The sequence below is a fragment of the Melozone crissalis genome, unplaced genomic scaffold (genome assembly GCF_028551555.1).
Source record: "Melozone crissalis strain CALT ecotype California unplaced genomic scaffold, PUWL_Pcris_2 ptg000017l_1, whole genome shotgun sequence".
In the NCBI taxonomy this organism is placed as follows: domain Eukaryota; kingdom Metazoa; phylum Chordata; class Aves; order Passeriformes; family Passerellidae; genus Melozone; species Melozone crissalis.
Window position 1 is genome coordinate 15,371,970 of NW_026535795.1, and position 21,421 is coordinate 15,393,390.

At 38.9% G+C, this 21,421-nt stretch overlaps 1 protein-coding gene across 10 annotated transcripts in view; it reads right to left on the reverse strand.

The window, feature by feature from the left end:
• Positions 1–21,421, reverse strand: part of PHF20 (PHD finger protein 20) — a 72,269-nt gene that overhangs the window by 15,788 nt on the left and 35,060 nt on the right. For 4 of the 10 annotated variants that reach the window (XM_054274467.1, XM_054274468.1, XM_054274464.1 and 1 more), the window contains 5 exons: positions 20,829–21,104; positions 12,345–12,524; positions 8,615–8,713; positions 6,701–6,862; positions 4,328–4,524 (listed from right to left, as the gene is read on the reverse strand). In XM_054274467.1, coding sequence (XP_054130442.1) covers positions 4,328–4,524; positions 6,701–6,862; positions 8,615–8,713; positions 12,345–12,524; positions 20,829–21,104 — 914 coding nt within the window. The remainder of the gene's footprint in view (positions 1–4,327; positions 4,525–6,700; positions 6,863–8,614; positions 8,714–12,344; positions 12,525–20,828; positions 21,105–21,421) is intronic. The other 6 variants (XM_054274470.1, XM_054274469.1, XM_054274472.1 and 3 more) reach the window with 5 other exon arrangements.

The following is a 21,421-nucleotide window of genomic DNA, read 5'->3' on the forward strand; positions in this document are numbered from 1 at the left end:
CACTCTTAATAAAGGCATTAAAAGGAGAAAAAGTCTCCTGCCCTGTTTATTTCAGGAGTAGGCAATATTATACTTTAATGATTCTTTTATCTCCAACATTTTATCCACTTCAAGGGTAGCTCTACTAACACAAACCTGCAGTGCAGATCAGTTGCACCAGCTTTAGGAGCATCCAACATCTTTCCAAGGCAGGACAATCATACTGGCAACGACTGAATATAATTTGGATCTCTTTAGCACAGTTACACTATTTAAAATGCAGTCACTGTTCTTAAAGCCATGCTGTTCTAGAGCAGGGATAAAACTATTCACGTTTTGTTTGTTATTTTCTCCCCATCAGTATTTAATGAGACAAAATTGTGATTGTAGACTACAGACCACTGAAACATGGAACAAAACCCCACATAAGAATATTAAATCTATTTTGACTGGAAACTGTGATGTCAGTTAAAAGTTACTATTTTCCCAGGCAGTGAGACAAGAGATTATACACCCCACCCTTTACTTCTCAGAGCATAAGCCAAAACCAGAAATGTTGTCAATGTAGAGGACTGCAGTATGAGCTAAACCAAACCCTAACAGCAACTGCAAGGAATCTCACATTGCTCTTCACTGACCTACAAAAATGCAAACTTGCTAAACATTTCGTCTGCGTTCAACATCACTTTAATTAATGCTCTTATCTCCTGCCTTCCTTAAGCTAGGAGGGACAGAAAAGGACAACCAGACTTTGAATACTTCACTGCATTAAATGAGTGGTCTAGGTGTGGAGGAGATGGGAGCTCTGGGATTGGAGAATGTAAAAGGTTAGAGAGAAACAGGTTTCTGAAGGACGGAACCAACAATATTTTGCCTTCCAAAATGGGTAAATAGCCCTAATGCAGTTGGAAGATATTTTCAAAAAAGGCAGACATAATCCCCATTTCACAATTTAGAGTCAGAAAAAGTTGCTCTAAAACAAAGAAAACAGATTGAGAGAAACAGACTGTGCTAAAAATAAGAAGGGAGCTCCTGGATCTAGTTACACCTGCATCCTATGGATCATGTAATATTGTACAGCGCTGCACTCAGTGTTTTTCCAGGCAATTTTGCCCAGAACTCTAGTGAAGCATCTGTCCTAGGTTGCAAGTGTGGTTGTAACCAAAACATGCACTCTACTCCCATCTACACTATTCTTGATGAACTGCTAATGATGGGTTGTTTGCAAGAGCTGCCCAGTGCACACCAGCCAGCAGGCTGCAAGAGTTAAAGAGGCCAACCACCCCCAAACCAGGTACATCAGGGTAGTTTTCTTGTCTTCACAAACTGACTTAACTGTGATAACTACATCCAGCCTAAGGGGGGGTCATCTCTGCCATCAGGCCTTAATGCCCCAATGGGCAGCTGTAAAGACCTAGGCCATCAAGGATCCCCAAAACATCCTATGACTCATAGGATTACATCATTCCATTGTGAAATTCCCTGCCCTGGGGGAGGTACTGAGCATCCTGCCCATAAATTATCTGGGTGCTTTAGGAATTTAGGACACCATAACTACTGGGCAGATCCAGAAGAGGACCTGAACTTCCATAGGAGGACTAGACCTCTCGGAGGACCACTGCTCTCAACTTCAACCATCATTTTGCAGGACTACTGTCACTATTTGATAGGACTGAGACCACCAGCCTGCCCAACAGAACACCAGGCTGTAGTCTGACTTTAAGCCAGTTTTTGTGTATTGTTGCATTTACTGTAATCTTCCTAATGACACTGTAACTCTGACCTGAAATCTCTCTCACGGTATTTCTGTGGGGTTCATTTCTCCTGCTGGTTTACTTTCAAACCAGCACAAACATCCCAAGTTTTTAAAATTTCACTCAACTGATATTTAAATATTCACCCCTTCAGGGTACAGGTGTATTCTTTAACTTGCAGGTTCTACTGCACATGGTGGCTGCTAGGCTACAGGTTACTGCTCTGGCACATGCTACTGGGAAACTACTCCCTGCCCAGGTGGTAGTAGGGAGTTTCAAAGCATTCCAAGCAGAAGATTTAGAAGAAAAAAACATACAGCATTGTGCAAAAATATTTAAATTGAAATTCAAGTCACAAAATAAATAAACAAACCCAAAAGATGTGTATTTAAAGCAGTTTTGCACCTTCCAGAACAAAAATATCTCAAGTCTGTTTACATCCATCACCTCTGAGGCCATCAAATCCAGCCCCAGAATTTTCTGCATCATACACAAATTCACCAATGTTTCGATATAAAAACTAGAAAGATGAGGCAACAACAGTCTGTCTGGATTTCTTTGGGTCTCACCACAAAATCGGACTGCTGTGCCTCCAGAAGGAACACAGGGCAACGCTACACTGCTGCTTTACACCAGCTCCCTAAATGAAGTCTAGTAACCTCCCTGTAGAGACTGGAACAAAACAGCACTAACCAACAACACACTATTTTTCTGCACTTCTTTTTCCAGATCTAATTTCTACTAACTGAAGCAGATACTTCTATAAATGCAAACCTAGATTTCTGCATCCCAGTGCAATAAATGACATCCTTAATGCACAAATTGCTCAAGACAATTCATTTAAGGCAAGTACAGGTCAAAGAAAACTTTTTATAAAATCTTTTGAATGTGGGGGCAAATTATTAGTTTAAATACCTAAAGGAACTCCCATTTTAACTGTGTATGAGTTTCATTAAACTTTAATGTTCCCCAGTCTTTCATGGACAAGGTGCTGATATGTTTAAAATTAACATTTTCCTGCATTGTTTCTATCTTTGGCACATTCATGGTAATGAACACAGCTGAAAGAGAACGCTTAGCATTCTCCCCCTTGTAAGAGAGGAGGGGATACATGTATATTGGGAGCAATGAACCTCCTGCCAGATCCATGAAGAAACTGCCCTGGCTCCTCATTCCGCTATCAAGACAGGCACGCAGCAAACTCAAGCAGGTATCCCAGGTGCCAGCATATTTCCTATTACCTCAATCCCCACCAAGAATGCAGATACTCACAATACTGCTAATCTGCATCCCTCTTCCAGAGACCAGTTCTTTCACAAATGAATTCAAATGTTTAAAAGTTTGCAATATGCTAAAAAAGCCTGCCCAAACTAGTTCAAGCTAGCAAGGTAATCTTAGAAACAGCCCATGAAACTCTAAAGGAAAGGCATCCATAGGCTGCATCCAGAGCCAGTTGACAGCTCCCTACATCCTGCAATTCTAACCTAGTATTGAACTTACTTCTGCCAGTTATACTCCCAGGCTATTTCTTTGTGATTTTCTGCAAGCCATCTCCTCAGAGGGTATCTACCCCCCTTTGGTCACCACTGTCGGACTCCTTTTCCTTCATGTACAGTCTGGTGCTATTTACTTACACTTGACCACTGCCCATCACTCCACCCTTCCTTACTAATTCATAAGTTACTTTTTGCCCTGCATTGTCAGGATCCAACACTAAAACAAAGTTGTGTGAAGTGAACTCACCACTAAGAGAAAAAGCATCATACCTTCCACAGCAAGGTTCCATGAAACAGCATGGAAACTCAAAGAAAATTAATTAGAGCAAAAAATTATGAAGAAATGTAATTGATTTTTTGACTTCACCTCTTGAAATTCATAGGAACATGATTTTCTGATAATTTACAAACATCTCAAAGTAAATAGGCAAGTAACTTCCAAGGAGGTTCTTATCAACAGTTTTAAGCAGGAGAGACAATAGAAGCCTCTACAAGTTTTCAGTGAAGCTGATTTAAAAAGAGCAGATATATGTGGAATGGACAGATGGCCTTAAGCAGGTTAGGAGCTCTGAATTTGCAGACTACTGCAGAATGGACAAATGACAAATGCAGTTCTGCTTTAAAGCAAAACTCTCAATTTTTTTCTTTTTTTTTTTTTCCAGCCTGTCTGGAGAATTGTATGTGTAAGTTAAGCTTCTTACCAGGGCAGAGGAATGGGAAGTACAGTACTATCTCATGACAATGCTCTGAACAGGTTCTAAATTAGAGGGAGCCCAAAAAAAAAAAGAAAAATCACTGATTTCAAATATGCATTCTCAGAATCAAGAAAGTCTTCTATGTTTAGCAAAATTCCCAAATAACAAACCAACCATTTTTGACTTGGAGTGAATGTTCCCTCTTTCTTTCAATTAAAAATCCTAAACTGTACTATGAAGCAGAAGTTAACTATCGGAGCAGTCACCCTTACAGATTACCTCAAAAAATGCTATGCTTTTGGAAGACAACAATAGTTTATTATTTCAGGTACAAAACAAAAGTTTCTCTACTGACACCTTCCACTGCATTCACTAAAATGTGCATTTACCCTCCATTTCATACCTGAATCATGAAGTCATTTTCTTCTCTTACTTCGCAAACACACCGAACAATCTCAAAATCACTCTCTTCAACTTCTTCATCAGGGTTGGTGGTTACATCAACATCCTGACTGCAGTCATCGTCACTCCATGGCAAGCTATCCATAGATGACTCACTCAGGGTGTCATCCTCTGTACAAGAAGTATTTACATAAAATCCTGAGTAATTATAAAAAAAGGTCCCTCAAAATCTCATCCCAAGTATGCAAATACACATTCCAAAAAGCATGAGTTCACAGTGCAATTTAAGGAATACCACAATTTTAACAGTTTATTGAAGGTTACTACATAATGAAGTTTTATAGTCTCATTAATGGCTCTCTCAAAATATCCATCTTAACAACTTTTGTCATTAAAACTGTATTGTCAGCATACAGCATCTCAAACCAAGGCATGAAATCTCTTCAGAAAAAACTATAAACAACAAAACCAGGCTTGTACATTCAAATAGGACTCATGCTAGCTGCTGCAATTGGTACAGAATTGTGACTTGGCACTTCTAGTGTAGAGCTCTCAAAAAGATGCAAGAGGGTTCTGTTTTATGAACCATTTAATCTCACGAAGTGATGTTTTCGTGACAGAAATACTGGGTCCAACACAGAATTCAATCCTGCTTCAGAAATTATTTTAATTTAATCTTCTGTTTAGGATGCATTTATAAACTCACAGGCAGTGTACTGCACAAGGTATTCTTCCAGAATGCATCCACACTACTTAGCTGAAGCATTAGTGCATCCTAGACTGAATAAAACTGCCAAGAAAATTTTAACTGAACAGCATGCTGAATTGAGAATCTTATCTCAATAATATTAAATCAACAACTGCATCTTCCCTGGGGATAGAATGTGAGGGTCAGAGGAAGAAGGGGAATGGAAGGTAAAAATTTTAGTCTTAAGTACAATGGTGGGGTCTCACCTACCATGAGTATAACTACTTTCATCATTTAGCTCATAGAATGCAAAAACAGAACTACTGGTCTGTGGCATAAACTGTATCTTTTGGGGAAGCATCTGTTGTCAAAGGGTGAGAACCCAACACTATAGTTTATTTTCATGTTTAGAAGTTCTGTTCCACCTCTGAACTAGGACACTCTTTCCTAAAGTACAGTGGAAGTGACGGGATGGGCACACTGCACTTCCACATTACACAGAAGTTTCACTTTTGTTTACACCAGATCTTGTTTACCTAGGCACAAATTCTGCAGATGCAAAAAGTAACAAAACAATTTTAAAAGGATGAAATAAAATAATTTCTGGTATTTTTCACTACTTTCAATATCTATCAACTGACCAAAAGAAGTCTGAGCAACTGATGGCCAAGTTACTAAGCTGTATGTCATACGGCTGATATACTCCAGAAACACAACTGCTCAGATTGCAAAACGTGTTTCAAGACATTACCACTATCTGCACTTCAGTAGTTTTTAATGTTTCCTGTTTCACTTATAAAGGGGAATTAAATGAAGCTAAAATTTACTTTTGTCTAAAAACAAAGAAAGTTATGGAAAACAACAACAAGCTAGCAACAAAAACCCGCAAACAAAAAGAAACAAAAACACTCAAAACAAGCTCAAACTGTTCTCAACAATGTATCTGTACAAAAAAGAATTTGACGTTCATGTACAGAATCAAGCTGTCTTATATTTTCTATTTCCTTCAAATCTGTGACTTTTAAGAAGAGAAAAATCAAACATTTATCTTTTTTATGGTACCAGCTTGTATCAGTAAGTAGTAACATGGAGCAAGACATTGAGAATAATGAAAGCTGGTACACAGCAGCCAGATTTTCAAGGGTTGTGTGTATGAAGTACTATGAAGAAGACATCAATAAACAGTACTCAAGAGCTTCTCATATGAAGCTCAGAAAATCATTATAAGCATATCCATTCTGTATCAATACAACTACACATCACCACACCCAATGGTCTCTTGAACACAGCAAGCTCACAAAACACCCACTTTTAACTCTGAAGGAGTTCTTACATTGTAGAAACTTTTGGAAATATAAAAAAATTATTAAGTTGTAACATAGTTATTTTAGGAGTTAATAAGGCACTGAAAAAAAACTCCACAAAATGAGTTTGATTTCTGAGATAAGAGCAACAATCTTGAAGTGTATATGAAAGTAAAGCCAAAGTAAAAAGCAGCAACATCAAGCTCAGACAAATGAACTGGGTCCAGTCTTGTCAAGCAGGGGGAAAGAAATATACACAGTCCTGAGTAAGAATAGCCAAATTTATACAATAAGAACCAGTTTTCAAATATGTTAGTGCTGTTCACATATTTACTGGTAATGAAAGATGGAACTAGAAAGCCATAGAGGAGAGTCATCTCACCATTTGCTTTTGATCTTCCCTTATGCTGTCCAGAATCAGTGCAGTGAAGCAAGGTGCTTGGATGAGCAAATGATTTACTTGAAGAATTAGATTTTGTGATAACTGATTTTTCAGGTGAAAGCTCTTGTGAGATATCTGTGTTCTCCCCAGTGCCTGAATACCCTGCAAAATTGTAGTAAATCATTAAAAATCTATGGTCAAAAAAAGTTGACAAAAGAAACAGCACCATGCATGCCCACAGCAGAAATGTGTAACTCACTGAGCCAGTTCCCAGTATGCTGGAGCTCTGGGACTGCGTGATGCTGCTGCAAGATGTGCAAGCTTTCCAGAGGCAAGAAGGTATTTTCTGAACCAGACAATTTTATGCTGCTCAGTCACTGTTTACTGCTGTCAGAAGTGACAAAAGTCTAAGTGATCAGCCTTTCCAGGCGAACTGTTCTTCAGACTGAGTAGGTGTACAAATACCTGTGCTTTACAGGCACTTTCACACAAGCACCACTAGCTGGAGACCTCCCCCTCACATCCCACTCTTACTCACATGAGGTTATACACATTCCCTAATCTCAGACTTCAAAGTGTATAGAAAGCACTTGTTTTCCTAGTCTATGTATGGAACAGAATGCACAGATGGACAAGCCCAGATTAAGAGTGTGTGAAGAAAACACCTTGAATAGTTCCCCTGTGAGGCCTACATTGGATATAAATCAAGGCTGGCTGAAGTTACAAGCAGCACTCTCCAGTTACCTGGAAAAAATCTTCACAGCTCTGGACTGAATTCCCGTAAGGTCAACATCAAAAAAAGGCATGTAACATCTTAAAACCCAATGACAGACTGACAGGTGGCTTGTGGGGACTTGGTGCATAAATCTACAGATTATATTTTGCACTTCATCATTATACTTGTGAGCACCATACAATCAGAAATTCATTAAAATTATTTGTTGCAGTACAATTCTAAGTGACTTGGCTTATAGTTCTTCCAATCCACTCTCTTGATAGCTTGCCCTATTCATGGCAGCAATCAGAGAATTTTCTATCTCAGAAACTCCTCCTTAGGGAGATCTAGTTTCACAAACAATGCCTAGCAGACTGAAGTATGCTGTATCCCCATCAATAACAGAGGATGTTGTCACACTTGATCCTTAAACGTTTCAAACAAATTTTCCAGAATGGGCTGTGTTTTCAGTAGCGAAGAATCCATTACCTCTAACACCTGGGCCTCTGTCTCAAATTCAAAGCTTGAAGTGGCCCCAGGAAAGCATTCCCAAGCCCCCACAGATGAAACCAAGAATACATGTTGCTACTACAGCCATTTTAATGTAATGCAACACCATGTTATGAGACATGAAAGAGGGACACAGCTGGAGTTTAGACTTTAAACTGGGCGTTTACTAAATCTCTACAAAATTTCTTTAAGAAAGAAATTAGGGCTGTGACAGGTTTAATTGGGCTCATTGTTACAGCCCACTCCCCCTCAAAGTGAAAGTGTAAGAAATAATAAGGTTAACAGCAGAAAAAAAGGACTCAAAGTTTGCAAACTCCAGCATTCATAAAGCAGCCCCAGAGTACACAGGGCATCTGCACTCTCTTAATTGGGCAAAGCCTGCACAGAAGCACACTTATTAAGGAAAAGCCTGACTTATACACTGACATTCATTTAGGAGTGACATTTATTCTGTGCCATTACAAGCACTATTACAAGCCACCATCCAGCATTACTGAGGAAGCTTAACCAGGAAATAGATTATCTTGTCAACCACAATTTAAAATCAATTATTTAATAAAATAAAAGCTAAGTGAAGAAAAAGGCTGAAATGCAATGCCTGATCTTAAGTGATCTAAAGTGATTTTTTTGGAGGTAATAAAACAAAAGAATGAAGCCAGTTTCATCTACAGAAGAAAAATGAACTTTACCAGGCTTAGATCTCTTTTTCTTTTTTTTCTTTTTCTTTGACTTGGATCTTTCATAGTCTTTGGATTTTTTTTCTTTGTTCTTCTCATGTCCTTTAACAACTGAAATTAGACAAAATTCCAAATTAGTTTAAAAAAATATATACATTTATTCTACTTCATGATGTTCTTAAAAGCCTCCCATTCTTTTGGACAATCAAGGCCAGTTCCCTGAAAAAAACAAAACAAAACAATAAACCCAAGAAGAAGAAAACTTACTTTTAAGAATTCCCCAGCTCTCAATTGGAATAATCTATTTTAAATCCTAATTTGACTGTCCCGTAACAAAATATAAGCATCATGTAGGAGAAATGAAATGTACAGTAGTGCCCACTTATTATTTACATGCTTCAGAGATCATAAAAACAACTGAGGGATTTGTTATGTCCACTTTTTAAATTATGATGACTGGACATTTCACTAGCACTGTAACAGAACAACACCCTAAACTTCAGTTAAGTTCAGTTCCCCAATCAAATATTTTATTTATATTGAAAATGGAGTAAAAATGGTTCAGCTGGCTTTAACTACTCTCTCAACATCCATTCTCCATTCTATTTTTACAGGATTAAAAACACACCATAATTATGAATGACTGACAGCTGTCAATTAAGTCTATCCTCAAAGCATGCTTCCAGAGCATGCACAATTCAGTATAAGCCTATTGCAAGGGCATGTACACAAATCCCTGCTTTCCAGACCCCAGTGTTTGGTTCCATCCTATCTTTCAGATTTAGGTCCCAGCACACAATTTCTAGATACTTATGCAGTTCTTTATGTAAATTACCCTGACTCAGAGATTAATCAATGCCTGTTATGGAAGGATGTCTTGTATCTCAAAATGGCTCTGCTCTCAGAGTGCTTGGCTGATTAGACACTCACCATCCCATTCAGAAACCTATTTCAATGTCAGATGATAGAGATCTGAATAAGCACTTGAAGACAGTGTATACTGTAAGAAATCTTCACTTGCACAAACCATTTGAGAACCCTAGGTTGTCTGTAACCATTTATAAAGTAAACCAGCAATACCAGCATATTATATCAACCCCTTTCACACGTCAACAGTAAAGTCCCCGATTCATTGGCTGAGTATTTATGGCACAAACAGTCCAGTGAGAAACTGCAAATGGCAGTCACATTTACTCTGCTCTGGTAAGCATGCAGGATAAGCTTAATAGCTTGTCCTCAGGAGACTCTTTAGCTCTGCATGTGCCCATCTCTCTGAGTCCTCAAAGATTTCCTGCTACTTTGCTATTTCTGTGCCCCTCTTAGCATGAGGTTAAGCAAAGGCACCTCAGGGAGCTCACCCACATGGCCACACCAGGCACCTGGCAGCAGGACTGGCAGCACAAAAGTCACCTTGTTCCACCTCTCGGTGTTGAGGGATTATTAAATTAAAAATAAATTAAAAACAAAACAAAAAACAGGAAAAGAAAAGGTGCATATTCAAGTGTCAAACACAGTGCTTCCAACTTCCTTCTTACTTTCATCTGTTCTCATCTCTTGTACTTCCAATGGTCAGGATCCTCTTGGTACCATTCCCTTCTCTTTGCTCACAGGGATGCAAGAAAGTTCTACCATTTTGTTCTTCCAGAAGGGGCAAAGAGAGAATAACTGAGCTCAACAGAGGTAGGAAAATTTTCCTTTTTTCCATTTGAAAATTCAAATTCACATGATCAGATTACTGGATTTCTTTGAAGATATCCAAGAGCACATGGGAAGCTTCCTAAACCACTATCAAAATATTCAAAATAAATATGAAAGAAACTGTCACTTTATCCACCTTGCCCCCGTAAGCTTCCCCATATGTCTTAAAATCTGAAAAAAAAATCTAAATATTTGCAAACTTCTTTGTGAAGCTATCTTCTGAAATGCACAGCAGTTAATGCATATTTCCATGAAAAAAAAAAATCTTCAAAGAACAAGTATTCGAGTATTACACTAGAATCTTCCAAAACTAGGTACTAAACAATCTCATTGTTTAAAGCTGTTTCTTCTAAGTGCTCTGAAGTGTAATGAATTTTCACTGACATAAGACCAGACAGAGAGACTTATCTAGGTTATAAGCATACTCACAGATTCACATAATCTAACAGAAAGATAAACTGAGAAACATAATCCTAGAAATTAAGCACAAAACAACTACATTTTTAATGGTTTGGGGTTTTTTTGAAAAGACAGAGGACTTCAACTTCCTTGAATGGCAGACTCTCATAAGAACTGGGATGAGTGCTCACCATCCTCCATCACATCACCACTGTGAAAGCTCATTATAATATCTAAATGCCACACGTGCACATAGGACACATCCCACTGAGTGAGGAAGGGTGAGGAGATACTGATGGGCCTCATTCAGACCTTCCCACAAGGAAGGGCAGCGAGGGATGCACAAGAATAAACAAGATGCTAAGTACTGTCTGTCTGCTATGATCAACAGGACAACACAGACACAGGCAGCTAAGGAGGTGATCTCCAGGACACAGAGCATCTGCCATAGATACAGCAGTCTAACCTCAGATTTTGTTTGTGTTTTCCTCATCACTGTGACTCACGTTTTTTCTTACTGAAAGAAAGTGGTGATGCAGTAATCTAGAAGTATGTTGGGAATTATTTATATATTATTTCTATACATACAAAATATTATTATTAATATGTATTGTTTCTATGAACGTATGTGTGTGTATACATACATCCCCCCGTCCGTCCGGCTGTTACCCACGGATACTACAGCAGATTTCAGCATAAAGAGAGTTTACATGATACCACTGAACAGTCAAAGTCATGAAGTTCTTCAGAGATGTCTAGTAGCAATTGGTGACTACAAGAAGTGGTCAACTGCTATTGAAAATAACCCCCTACAAAACATATCACCCTAGGTCATCGTGCCTCATGCCCACCCCCATCCGCCTCTTTTAAGTTTAGGTATCTCAGTACATACAAGATTACTTAAAATATTTAATGATTTGGGCAACCAGGAGTTTAACAGAATTAAGACCTACAACTTTTTAATGACCTTTAATACTTTAGTACTTTTTACATCCTATAAATATTACCAACTGACTGGGCAGAATAAACCCTAGTGCAGAGAGCATGAAAACTTACAAAATTACATTGAAAAAACACTGCTTACATTTTATGCCATACATTTTTACAAAATTACTCTCTCTAAATGAAGGTGTGAGAAACAACCGCTCACTTAAAAAAATTTAAAGGGTTTATTAAACCTTAACAAAAATACAACAAAGACTAGGTAAAAGCAGGCCTGGGAACTGCCCTCATGGCTGCCCACCACATGTTTGGCTCATCTTCAAGGTGGATGCTTCACCTTTTGTATCTCTAGCCTCTCCTAGAGCCTTGTCAGTCAACTCCTTCCTTATGATCCAGTGGTGGAAGTCACTTTCTTACATTCTGACTGGAGGTCAAGTATTGCCATAGTAACAAGCCAACCTTCCCAAATCCCTGGATTACCAAGACCATCCAATGATAACACATGCCAGGGGGAGCACATCACAGTCACATAACTATACATTTATAAAACTTTTTTTACCATATATATAATGTTTACCCCTTAATTGTGAGAACCAACCATTTACTCATCTATAAAAAAGGTATACAGAATATTATCAGTTCCTTACAATGTTTAAAACTTTCTCAAGACTTTTTCCTTTCCATGTTAAACCAAAAGCCGTACCATGTTGAACTCTTTCTCTTTCCCGAGGTCTCCGCAGTGCTCTTGCTATGTGGTTCCTGGTTTGGTCTCTAATAGAATGTCGGTGACTATTTAGTGCACTTACAGGAGTTGAAGTTCTTCTCTTTTCTACTTTTTCATCTCTATATGGGGTACTCCTGAGGGTTATGTGTAGAGGAGCATCTACAAACAGAACAAAGACCAAGTCCAAGCTTTAAATACTTTCCAAAGTCAGTCTATTTCAGCAGCAGCAGCTCTGACAGACCATGTGGAATGTTTCTGATCAGACGTTGCTCAACTCAGTCCTAGCCCTAAAATGCTAAAACCACCAATGTTTTTGCTGGATTTGCTGATGAGCTTTTCTTTCAAAAATAAACACGGGATGTCCACTTGTCCATTCCCAAATCTCTCTTCTTCCAGAAAAACTGTGACTTTTTTTTTTTTGAGAAAAGATGAAAACAGAAACAGTTCAGTTCAGCAGAGACACAGGTTGGGTCATTTCTATTAGCTCCTTCAAGAGAAAAAGTGCCCAGTTGGTTTAGAGGAACCACAGCCAGTTCTCCTAAGTGTGCTTTGTAACATACACAGAAGTGGCATAAAGCAGCTCTGCACATATAAGGAAGAACAGTTTTTAAATACGTACCACTGAAACAACAGTGTTTCAATGAAGAGTGAGATGCAAGAATTCAGAACCCCTACCTGAAATTCATAAAAATCTTAAGATGCAGACATGGCTTCATATGAGATTACAATTTTATTTAAATTAAGTCAAACTGTTTCATCCTCCTAATTGCAAGTAGCAACTCCTCCTGAAAAGACTCCTGGACACAGAAAAAGAGCAGTGAAGGTGATAAAAGCTAAAGCTGCATGGCAGATAGGACAGCGGACCGAACAAGACCATTTGCTATTTTGTTTTGGAGTATTACATCAAGTATCCTGGTCAATGAGACCCAGTAGCTAAGGTGACAGGATGCTGACATTTATCAAAAATATCTGGCTCTATCATCATATGCATCTCAAAAGGTCAGAGGATAAGAAAGGCAATTTGTTTCTCATCTGAAGATTAACATGCCATACTTAGACACCTTTAATAGAACAATTCTGAGCAGAACCTGAAAGTGACTGAAAAGGGAAAGAGTCCCAGAGGGCACACTTAGGAGAAGAAACTAGATCAAGCACCCTGCCCTGATCAACATTTCAAGCTGAAGAAATAGCAAGGCACATTAAAAGATATTGTTAGAGCTTTCAGAATCACATGGATCTCTTCAAGCAAAAGAAACTCCAAGATGCAGAAATCTGATGACATTTTCCCTGGTCCTCTCTCTCTAGGAAGTTGGAACTGAAAGGAAAAAAAGAATTCCAAACAAAAAAAGAAAAGCCACTTGTAACTACTTCCACAACCAAACTTATCTTCTAGTCTACTGCCCTAGTGATCTACAGCAGCCACAAAACACAGAAATTAAACCAAAACCCAATTACCACACAAGATCCTCTAAAAGATGCCTTTTGTCCAGACAGGCAATTTTTTTGGTAATTTTTTGTTTGGTTGGGGTTTTTGGCGCTGTCTTTATTTACTTGGGTGTTTTTTAAGTCAAGTCTATATTTACTTCCTGCTCCTCTGAGGACGCCCATGACTAGGGGTCAAGATATCATCAGTTCAGATGACAAAACCAAAGGAAGAAAAGTTTCAGATGAAAACTTTTTCCATGGTACACAGTAGCTGAGAACTAAGATTCGGGTACTACATAGTCTCTTTGGGAACACCAGTACCCTAATAAAATTTATGAAATGCAAATGGTGTATTTCAGTACAGGGTGAAAAGTCACACAAACAATATTTTCTGCAGCTTTCCTAATTATCTACTCTGCAATAATTTTCCAAAATATTTACAGAACACCGCATCAGTGAAACTCAAAATTACAATACAAAAATTCCTACACACCTTACAGCCTTCATTTAGGCCTCCTAACTTTCCCTTGCCCAACAGCTCAACTCAATCCCATGAATTAACACTTTAGAACACCACAGCCACCTTGATCCTCACAGTCTGCAACAGCACAAGGCCTCTTAGCTTCCTGTGGGCTGACACAGATGCACACAGGATTTTGGTGGAGCAAAATTGTATTTCACGTCCACTGGGTTTTTGTAGCTTTGTGAGATTCAACTTCAAGGAGATTTTTGCCAAGAATACATCCTGTTTTTTATGACACACAGGTTAATCTATTTCTGTAAGATTTCTCAGCAAGCTGTAACATTGTCCTGGAGGAGGGGTCATGGTATTCCATCATACACTGGATGCTTTTCTTTTTTTTCCCCAGTAACAGACACAAATATACTAGCTTTTGAAACATCTTTGTTCCATTGAAAAGAAAGTTTAGAGGGTCTACAAGATCTCTGAGCACTCTGAATACATTTTAGAAGTCGTGAATAAATTTGAGATGATGAGATTAAACCTGGAAATTTATCCTAAACTTTCGAGACAGCAAATATTAAAAGTGGTGCCATGGAGATACAAGCTTACAAGCCTTCCACACTAAAGTGTTCTTTTTCCTCTTCATTTGGTAGTATAACTCAGGTCAGTTTATAAAATCATTCCCTAAAGAATAAAGAACAATTATTCATAACAAACACAACTAAGACCTTATATTTAGGCATGTGACTTTAAAACTTGCACATTTCTCACATTTGGATTTTCTGCATTAGTACCGCCTGCAGAGTTGTGCCATCTGTTTCCATTCTCTGGTCTCCCCAAGCCAACCTTAACCCTCCAGAAGGTTTCCTACCCCTCTGCTTCCACCCAGTCACAGAGCATTGGGCTGTGAGGATGCAGCGACAGCAGGACCACGCTCATGGATATTCCTATGAGGAGTACACAGGGGATCCCTAAGCGTTTCCTAAAGCTGCTTGTGCAGGCCCCATGAAGACACATACAACACCTGTGTCCCACCTCAGGGAAACCACAAAAGGCACAAAAAGCCTCCTGACACCCTGGACAATGTCACTTTCATTGTCCTTGAACAGTAATGTTGTGATTAAAGATCAGAGCAGATTAATTTCCAGCTCAGATGATGCTGAATATCACTAACAGGACAGGAGGGGTGTTCACTGATACTGGAGATGAACAGGATTGCTGATTAACTGCCTCCAGCCTTCTTCCATGGAGTTCTTTCAGGCCTCTCTCTCCTAAGCCTGGAAGAAGTATCCTCTGTCGTACCAAGAGCTGACCCAGAAGCTGTGAAGGATCTTAGAAACACATACAAACCCAAAATGTGAAATTACCTCAACTGTGCAGAAACCACACAGACAGAGCTTTAGAAAACTTACTACTAAACACATCAAGGTTCAGTGACAGACAAGGCAGTAGCTTTCTGTCCCCTGGAACCCTGATGTAGGACCCCAGGTAAGAAGATAACTCAGCATTCACAGGAAGCAGAGACTGCATTCCCAAGTATGTGAATCGGACAAAGGTACCATCCACAGCTGTGAGATCATTTGCTGGGAACTTCCAGTGGTATTTTCAAGAACTGAGAGACCATGTTTCATCTTGACTTACAGCCACTCCCCAGAAATCAAATGCAGTACTGTCTTGGTAAGCCAAATACAACCAGCAACTCTGCAAACACAGAGGGTGTTTATGCAGATCTTCCCTGGCTCCAAGGAAAAAGCCCACATTTGTAGACCACCATGCACACCCACTGCCTAGCAAAGAGGCATCAGTCAGCCAGAATCAAGAGGATATAGGAAAATTTCCCAAAGGATTAATCTTACAATCACTACACAACAGGCCAGAGGTTTGCCTGTGAACAGCTGTTAGAGACAACCAGATGCCTGAGATATTTTAAGATGTCAAAACAGGTTTGCCAACTCCACTCACACACAATTCAGCTCTCATCAGTAACACAAATAAGGACAAAATACCTATTTTTTTTACTCATGTAAAGAATTCATGGATGGAGTCGTTTATACACTAACAGGACATACTGTAATTAACTCTGAGTAGGCAGAATTTTCTAAAAATGAGGTTATGTGAAAAAATTTAAATCTACTGACAAAACATTTTTTTCTTTCTTTAAGTGATTTATATGGACTCCACAGTAAGGACAGATTTTTTACAAATCTAAAAATTGCAGGTCTCTTCCTTTGGTTTCTTCCTCATGGCAAGGAACACAGGAGAGCCAAGAGTGGGAGCGACTTGCCAGACTGAGGCTACTGTACTACACCCACACTCCAAATCAAAGCCTAATACTGTACAGTGCTTTTGAAGTTCCAAAACTGACTTTGGCTCCATTATTACCAAAACTCCTGAGAGGGGCTAAACTGTGTCCTAAGAGTCAATGGGTATCAACTCATGAGATCGTTGTCAGTACAATTGTGCTGACACCAGTACTAAGTAGTTATTAAGAGCACACAAATCACCTCAGATGGCACTTCCATCACCAACTCCCCTACTTGTTCATGAGGTTTGTGTCTCCTGAGAAATATTCAGCATCCAGCAAGTACAGAGCTTCACCATAGTACAACACGGGGACACATCAGCTGTGTAAGCACGCAAGTCTTGACTGTTGGATTTCAGAACATGCGTTCAGCCCAAAGGCATTAACTATATGTTAGCAAATCTCCAAATGGACAGATTTTCATTAAAAAAATGAGTCACCAAGACAGAAAAACTCCAAGTCAAGATGTCAAAATTGTGACTTGCAGGTAACAAAGAAAGAAATGAAACTACTCTATGCCTCATGCCCTTGGAGCGGTCTAGGTCAGGAAAAAAAACATTTTTATAGGTCAGGAAACGACAATCTTTATTAAGAAAAATCTTTTGCAAGCACTTGATACAAAATAACATGGATGGACAGACAGACATATCTGAAAGAGACAACTGATAACTTCAGAGAAAATTGTTTACAGTGTCTGCAGGGTACAAGTCACAGAATGGGATAATGTACTTTAACAGTACACTAAGGGGTTCTGCAGCAAAAGAGAAGGGACCACAAAGAAAGAAACCTGTCTTAAGGTTAATGTATATGGGCACAGAATTCAGTTTTACTTAAGAGTTGGACTTGATGATCCTTGTGGGTCCCTTCCAACTAAGAATGCTGTAATAAAAAAAATGGAGTACAGATGCACAGAACAATCAATAAGCAGCTCACATAAATTGTCACAGATACCAATTATTCTCAGAGAGCATCTCTTCTTGAGCTAGCACAAAATCTAAGCAACTCTTTCATCTCAGACCAACAATGAAGTCATCTGCAGCCCAGACTCAAAAAGCCTCTTTTAGGCTTAAACATCCACATATATTTTCTACAGATCTCGATTCTCCCAAAAGAGGCCTGCAGGTGGCTCTGCAATGCACCTGAGGTATAATGCAGCCTGAGAGCTGAGGGAAGGTACACCTGCATCTCCTCTAGCCCAGGGGGACATAACATCAACTGCCTTCTTCTATGTAAGGACAATTCTTTCCTGAAGACCAAAAGCAGCAACAACTCAAGGAGGTAAGTATTGTAACATGCACTCGGGGGAAGAGCTGTTTCATCATAATGACCTCATACTACTTTCTGATAAATTTAAGAAAGGTATTGCCTGAACATATCCAGTAGCCATGAAATCCTAGTCATTCTGTTTAGGCATATTCTGTAAGGCATATGTAAAATACAAGCTGCAGGCAATAGCAGTACCTTCCTCTCTGCTCAGAGCAACTACAGAATTTAGAGACCTATCGGTCAATTTTGCTACTGCAAAGGCAAGATCCTTCTTTGGAAAGAGGGGGAGACAGTTCAAATCAGTCCCACACTAACCTTTCCCACTCACTCAAGCTTTGATTCCAATGTCAAGTAACACAACTTACATACAAGAAATTTTAAAGCAACTATATTTGAATTGTTCTTTCCCAAATTTAACAACATGGTCACTGAAGACCACTTACATCCATCTTCTTTTCTGTGTGCCAAAATTTTAATTTTAAGCACTGCAAAGAAAAGGTTTTGCAACTGTTCTCAATTTTATACGTTCCCCTACAACTTTAGAAGCAGTAAGTACTTTCACTTTAAATCCAGCACCAGACAACCCCCACCATTTATTTTATGTGCAGCATAAAGAGTAAGGAGTTACAGAGGTCTCAAATAAAACTTGTGAGACAAGTGTGACAAAGCTCCTAAAGCAAGAGCATCTTAAATTTTATAGAATAACAAAAATCATGATTGCTGAAATTTTTATCTGTTAGAAATTGCCACCTTTTCTTAAGCACTAAAATCGACCTAATATAGTGAAGTACAAGAAAATCACATTTGTACCAAAAGGTAAAATGATTTAAATATATTCTTTTTAAACAGGAGATTTTTTGCTCATGAAAGGATAGTAAAGATGAAAATGTACCCATCACATACCAGACTGAATTTATAGATTCAAAAGCTTTCACTCTAAGCAGTACCTCCTGAAAACCCTTTTGAAAAGGTGGCATAAGTGCTCAGTAGACAGAAGGTCTTGCCTAGAAGACAGGCTTTCTATATATGCCATTAAGGCAAAGAACAGAACTTCAAATACAACTTCAAAGTAAGAGCTCATGAATCTCATGAACTCTGCTTTCAACTGTGTAGCACCACCAAACAAACATCAGAGTCATAAAGAACACACTGAGTTGGAAAACAATGGCACTTAGTATCAGACATATAACTAATATATAATGACATTGTCTTTCCTCATCAAGAAAAAATGTACTATAGCTCCACAACAGCAGGCTTCAACTGTGAAGGTGACTTGAGAACTTTACAGCCCACCTGCCCCCCCCAATCACCTTGATGCAAAGTCCAACTGCTGTGAGCACACCCCAGGCACTCTGCAGAGAGCTGCTATGGAGTACATAACGGAAATGATCCAGGTGAAAAGCATCCATCCACAAATGGGGAATTAGAGGGGTGGAGGCTTAAAAAAACCAAATACAGTTACACCTCAGCTCCACAAGGAATTACTTGCAAGTGATGATGGTGCATCTGACTGTATGCACTTGGAGGAAAGGATAAATGGAAGGGTCAAGATCTCGAATCACTAGTCAGTGCATTCAAGACAATCACAACAAAACAACTTCTCAAATCAAAAAGAATTACACAGTGCAAAAGAGCCAAATAGAAGTCTGGTTATTGAAAAGTCCATGACATGCACAAAGCCTGTTTTGATCAATTTGCAGCTGTCAGTAGCCAGTCTTCACACCATGCCTATCTCAGGTATGTTTCTCCAGGCAACATTTGGGTTCAATTAAGCTGCATACAGAGTACAATACATACAAATCATTACATCCTAATGCATTCCTAATCCAAGATTATGCCTTTGCATTATTTAAAGATACAGAAATATTTGGGGTTCATATGTAGTTACAGTGTGTAAAGTCACACTTATCTTGCTAGGAACAAGCAGTAGCACCTCAAATGAAAACTCATTTTCTAGACTCTTAAGAAAAGCAGCCACAAAGCAAAGCAAGGCAGGATATATCCTGCTGTAGTGAGCTGGAGTTCTGTGAGCAACTTGCAATACTTTGTAGTTCTTAAACAACGTATTAACAAAAGATGAACGGCAAAGACAAAAGACGTTAGGGAATTCAGCAAGGAGAAAGATGGGTTTTATAAAAAAGGCTCAATGAGAAGACAGACATGACTACTTTTATGGACATGAAGTACACAGCAACATCAGTCCACAAGCGCCAAGTCTGGACAGGTTACCAACAACCACTGCAGTTAACATTAGACCTAGACTGCCACTCTGGTGTCATGGCAGGCAGAGAGCGCTTCCGAGAATGAGGGTGAAGCAGAAGTGAATGTGATTTTGCAGACTGCAAAGCAGTTAAAACTTACTTTTTTTTTTTTTTTGGCTAACCAGTAAGTTTTTATCCCTTTCCACTGACATCTGTTGTGTGAAGATCTTTTTCAAGCACAGCTGAAACATCTGCACTCGTAAATACTACGATTTTTCATGACATAGAACAGTAAATACTGCAGAAAATCATACTGGATTTCCAGCCGGGTATGTGCTTGAAGGCAGTAAAGTACAGATAAGTAAAGTCAGAGTCTAAAGATAAGGAAGAAATAGGAGAGAACTGGAGGTAGCCAAACTGTTCCCTAATATAGAAAAGGACAGAGGTCTCCAACGAATACTATTTATAAGCCAGGAGAAAAATAAAAATCAAGTCAGAAATTCAGGGAAATGGGTTTTTTAAAAGGGAACAGAGGTTTAATATGCAAGTGAGCTGCTACAGAAAAATAAGAGAAGCTGCACAGTGGGATCTTTACCAGAAAATGATCTTGAATTCTAGAAGAAACATCTTCATATCTTTCTACAACATGATGTGCACACATATTATGCTTCTTCTCCATACAGGAACATGCTAAGACACAGCCCTGAAAGAGACTCCTTCAGCCCAAAAGAAAATTGATTTCTGGTATTTTCTGTCTGTCCTGACTGCTGCTGTTTAAAAAAGAAAGAGATCAATACCATACTTACACAGTGAACCAGCTGTGGTCCGTCCTCTTTTTGACCTTTCTTGATTAGCTTTTTCAGAAGCCAAAGAAGCTCTGGTTTGAATATTTCTTTTTACAGGGTTCTGCTGTTCTGCAGCCTTCTCCACTCCATGAAAGTATTTCATGTGATAATGCAATAACTTGGCTTTGCGGAAGGATTTTGAACAGTCCAAGAACTTGCATCTAAACTTGTGATCTTGGTCAACAGTTGCAGCTTTTTTTGATGCAAGAAAATCTGTTCTCCTACAAGGTTTTGTTACTGTAAGAACAAAACAGATAAATTGCCCCATGCATATGCTATATTTACCAAATGGTTTCCTAAACTTCAACAGCAAAAAGAAGCATGCATTCACACACATTAGCTATGAAATGCTAGAAATAAAATGTTAATGCCTTATCTGCCTTCAATATTAGTAACTTTAAAGGGAAAACTCTACCCTAGACTGCTCATAAATCCAGTTGTCATGACACCACTGTTTTTATGAATAAGTTAAAATATTTTTTTTCCCTGAGCCCTTGCCCAACAGCTGATCTCACTGTGTAGTGCTCCTGAAGATAGAAGACTGAATCACACAG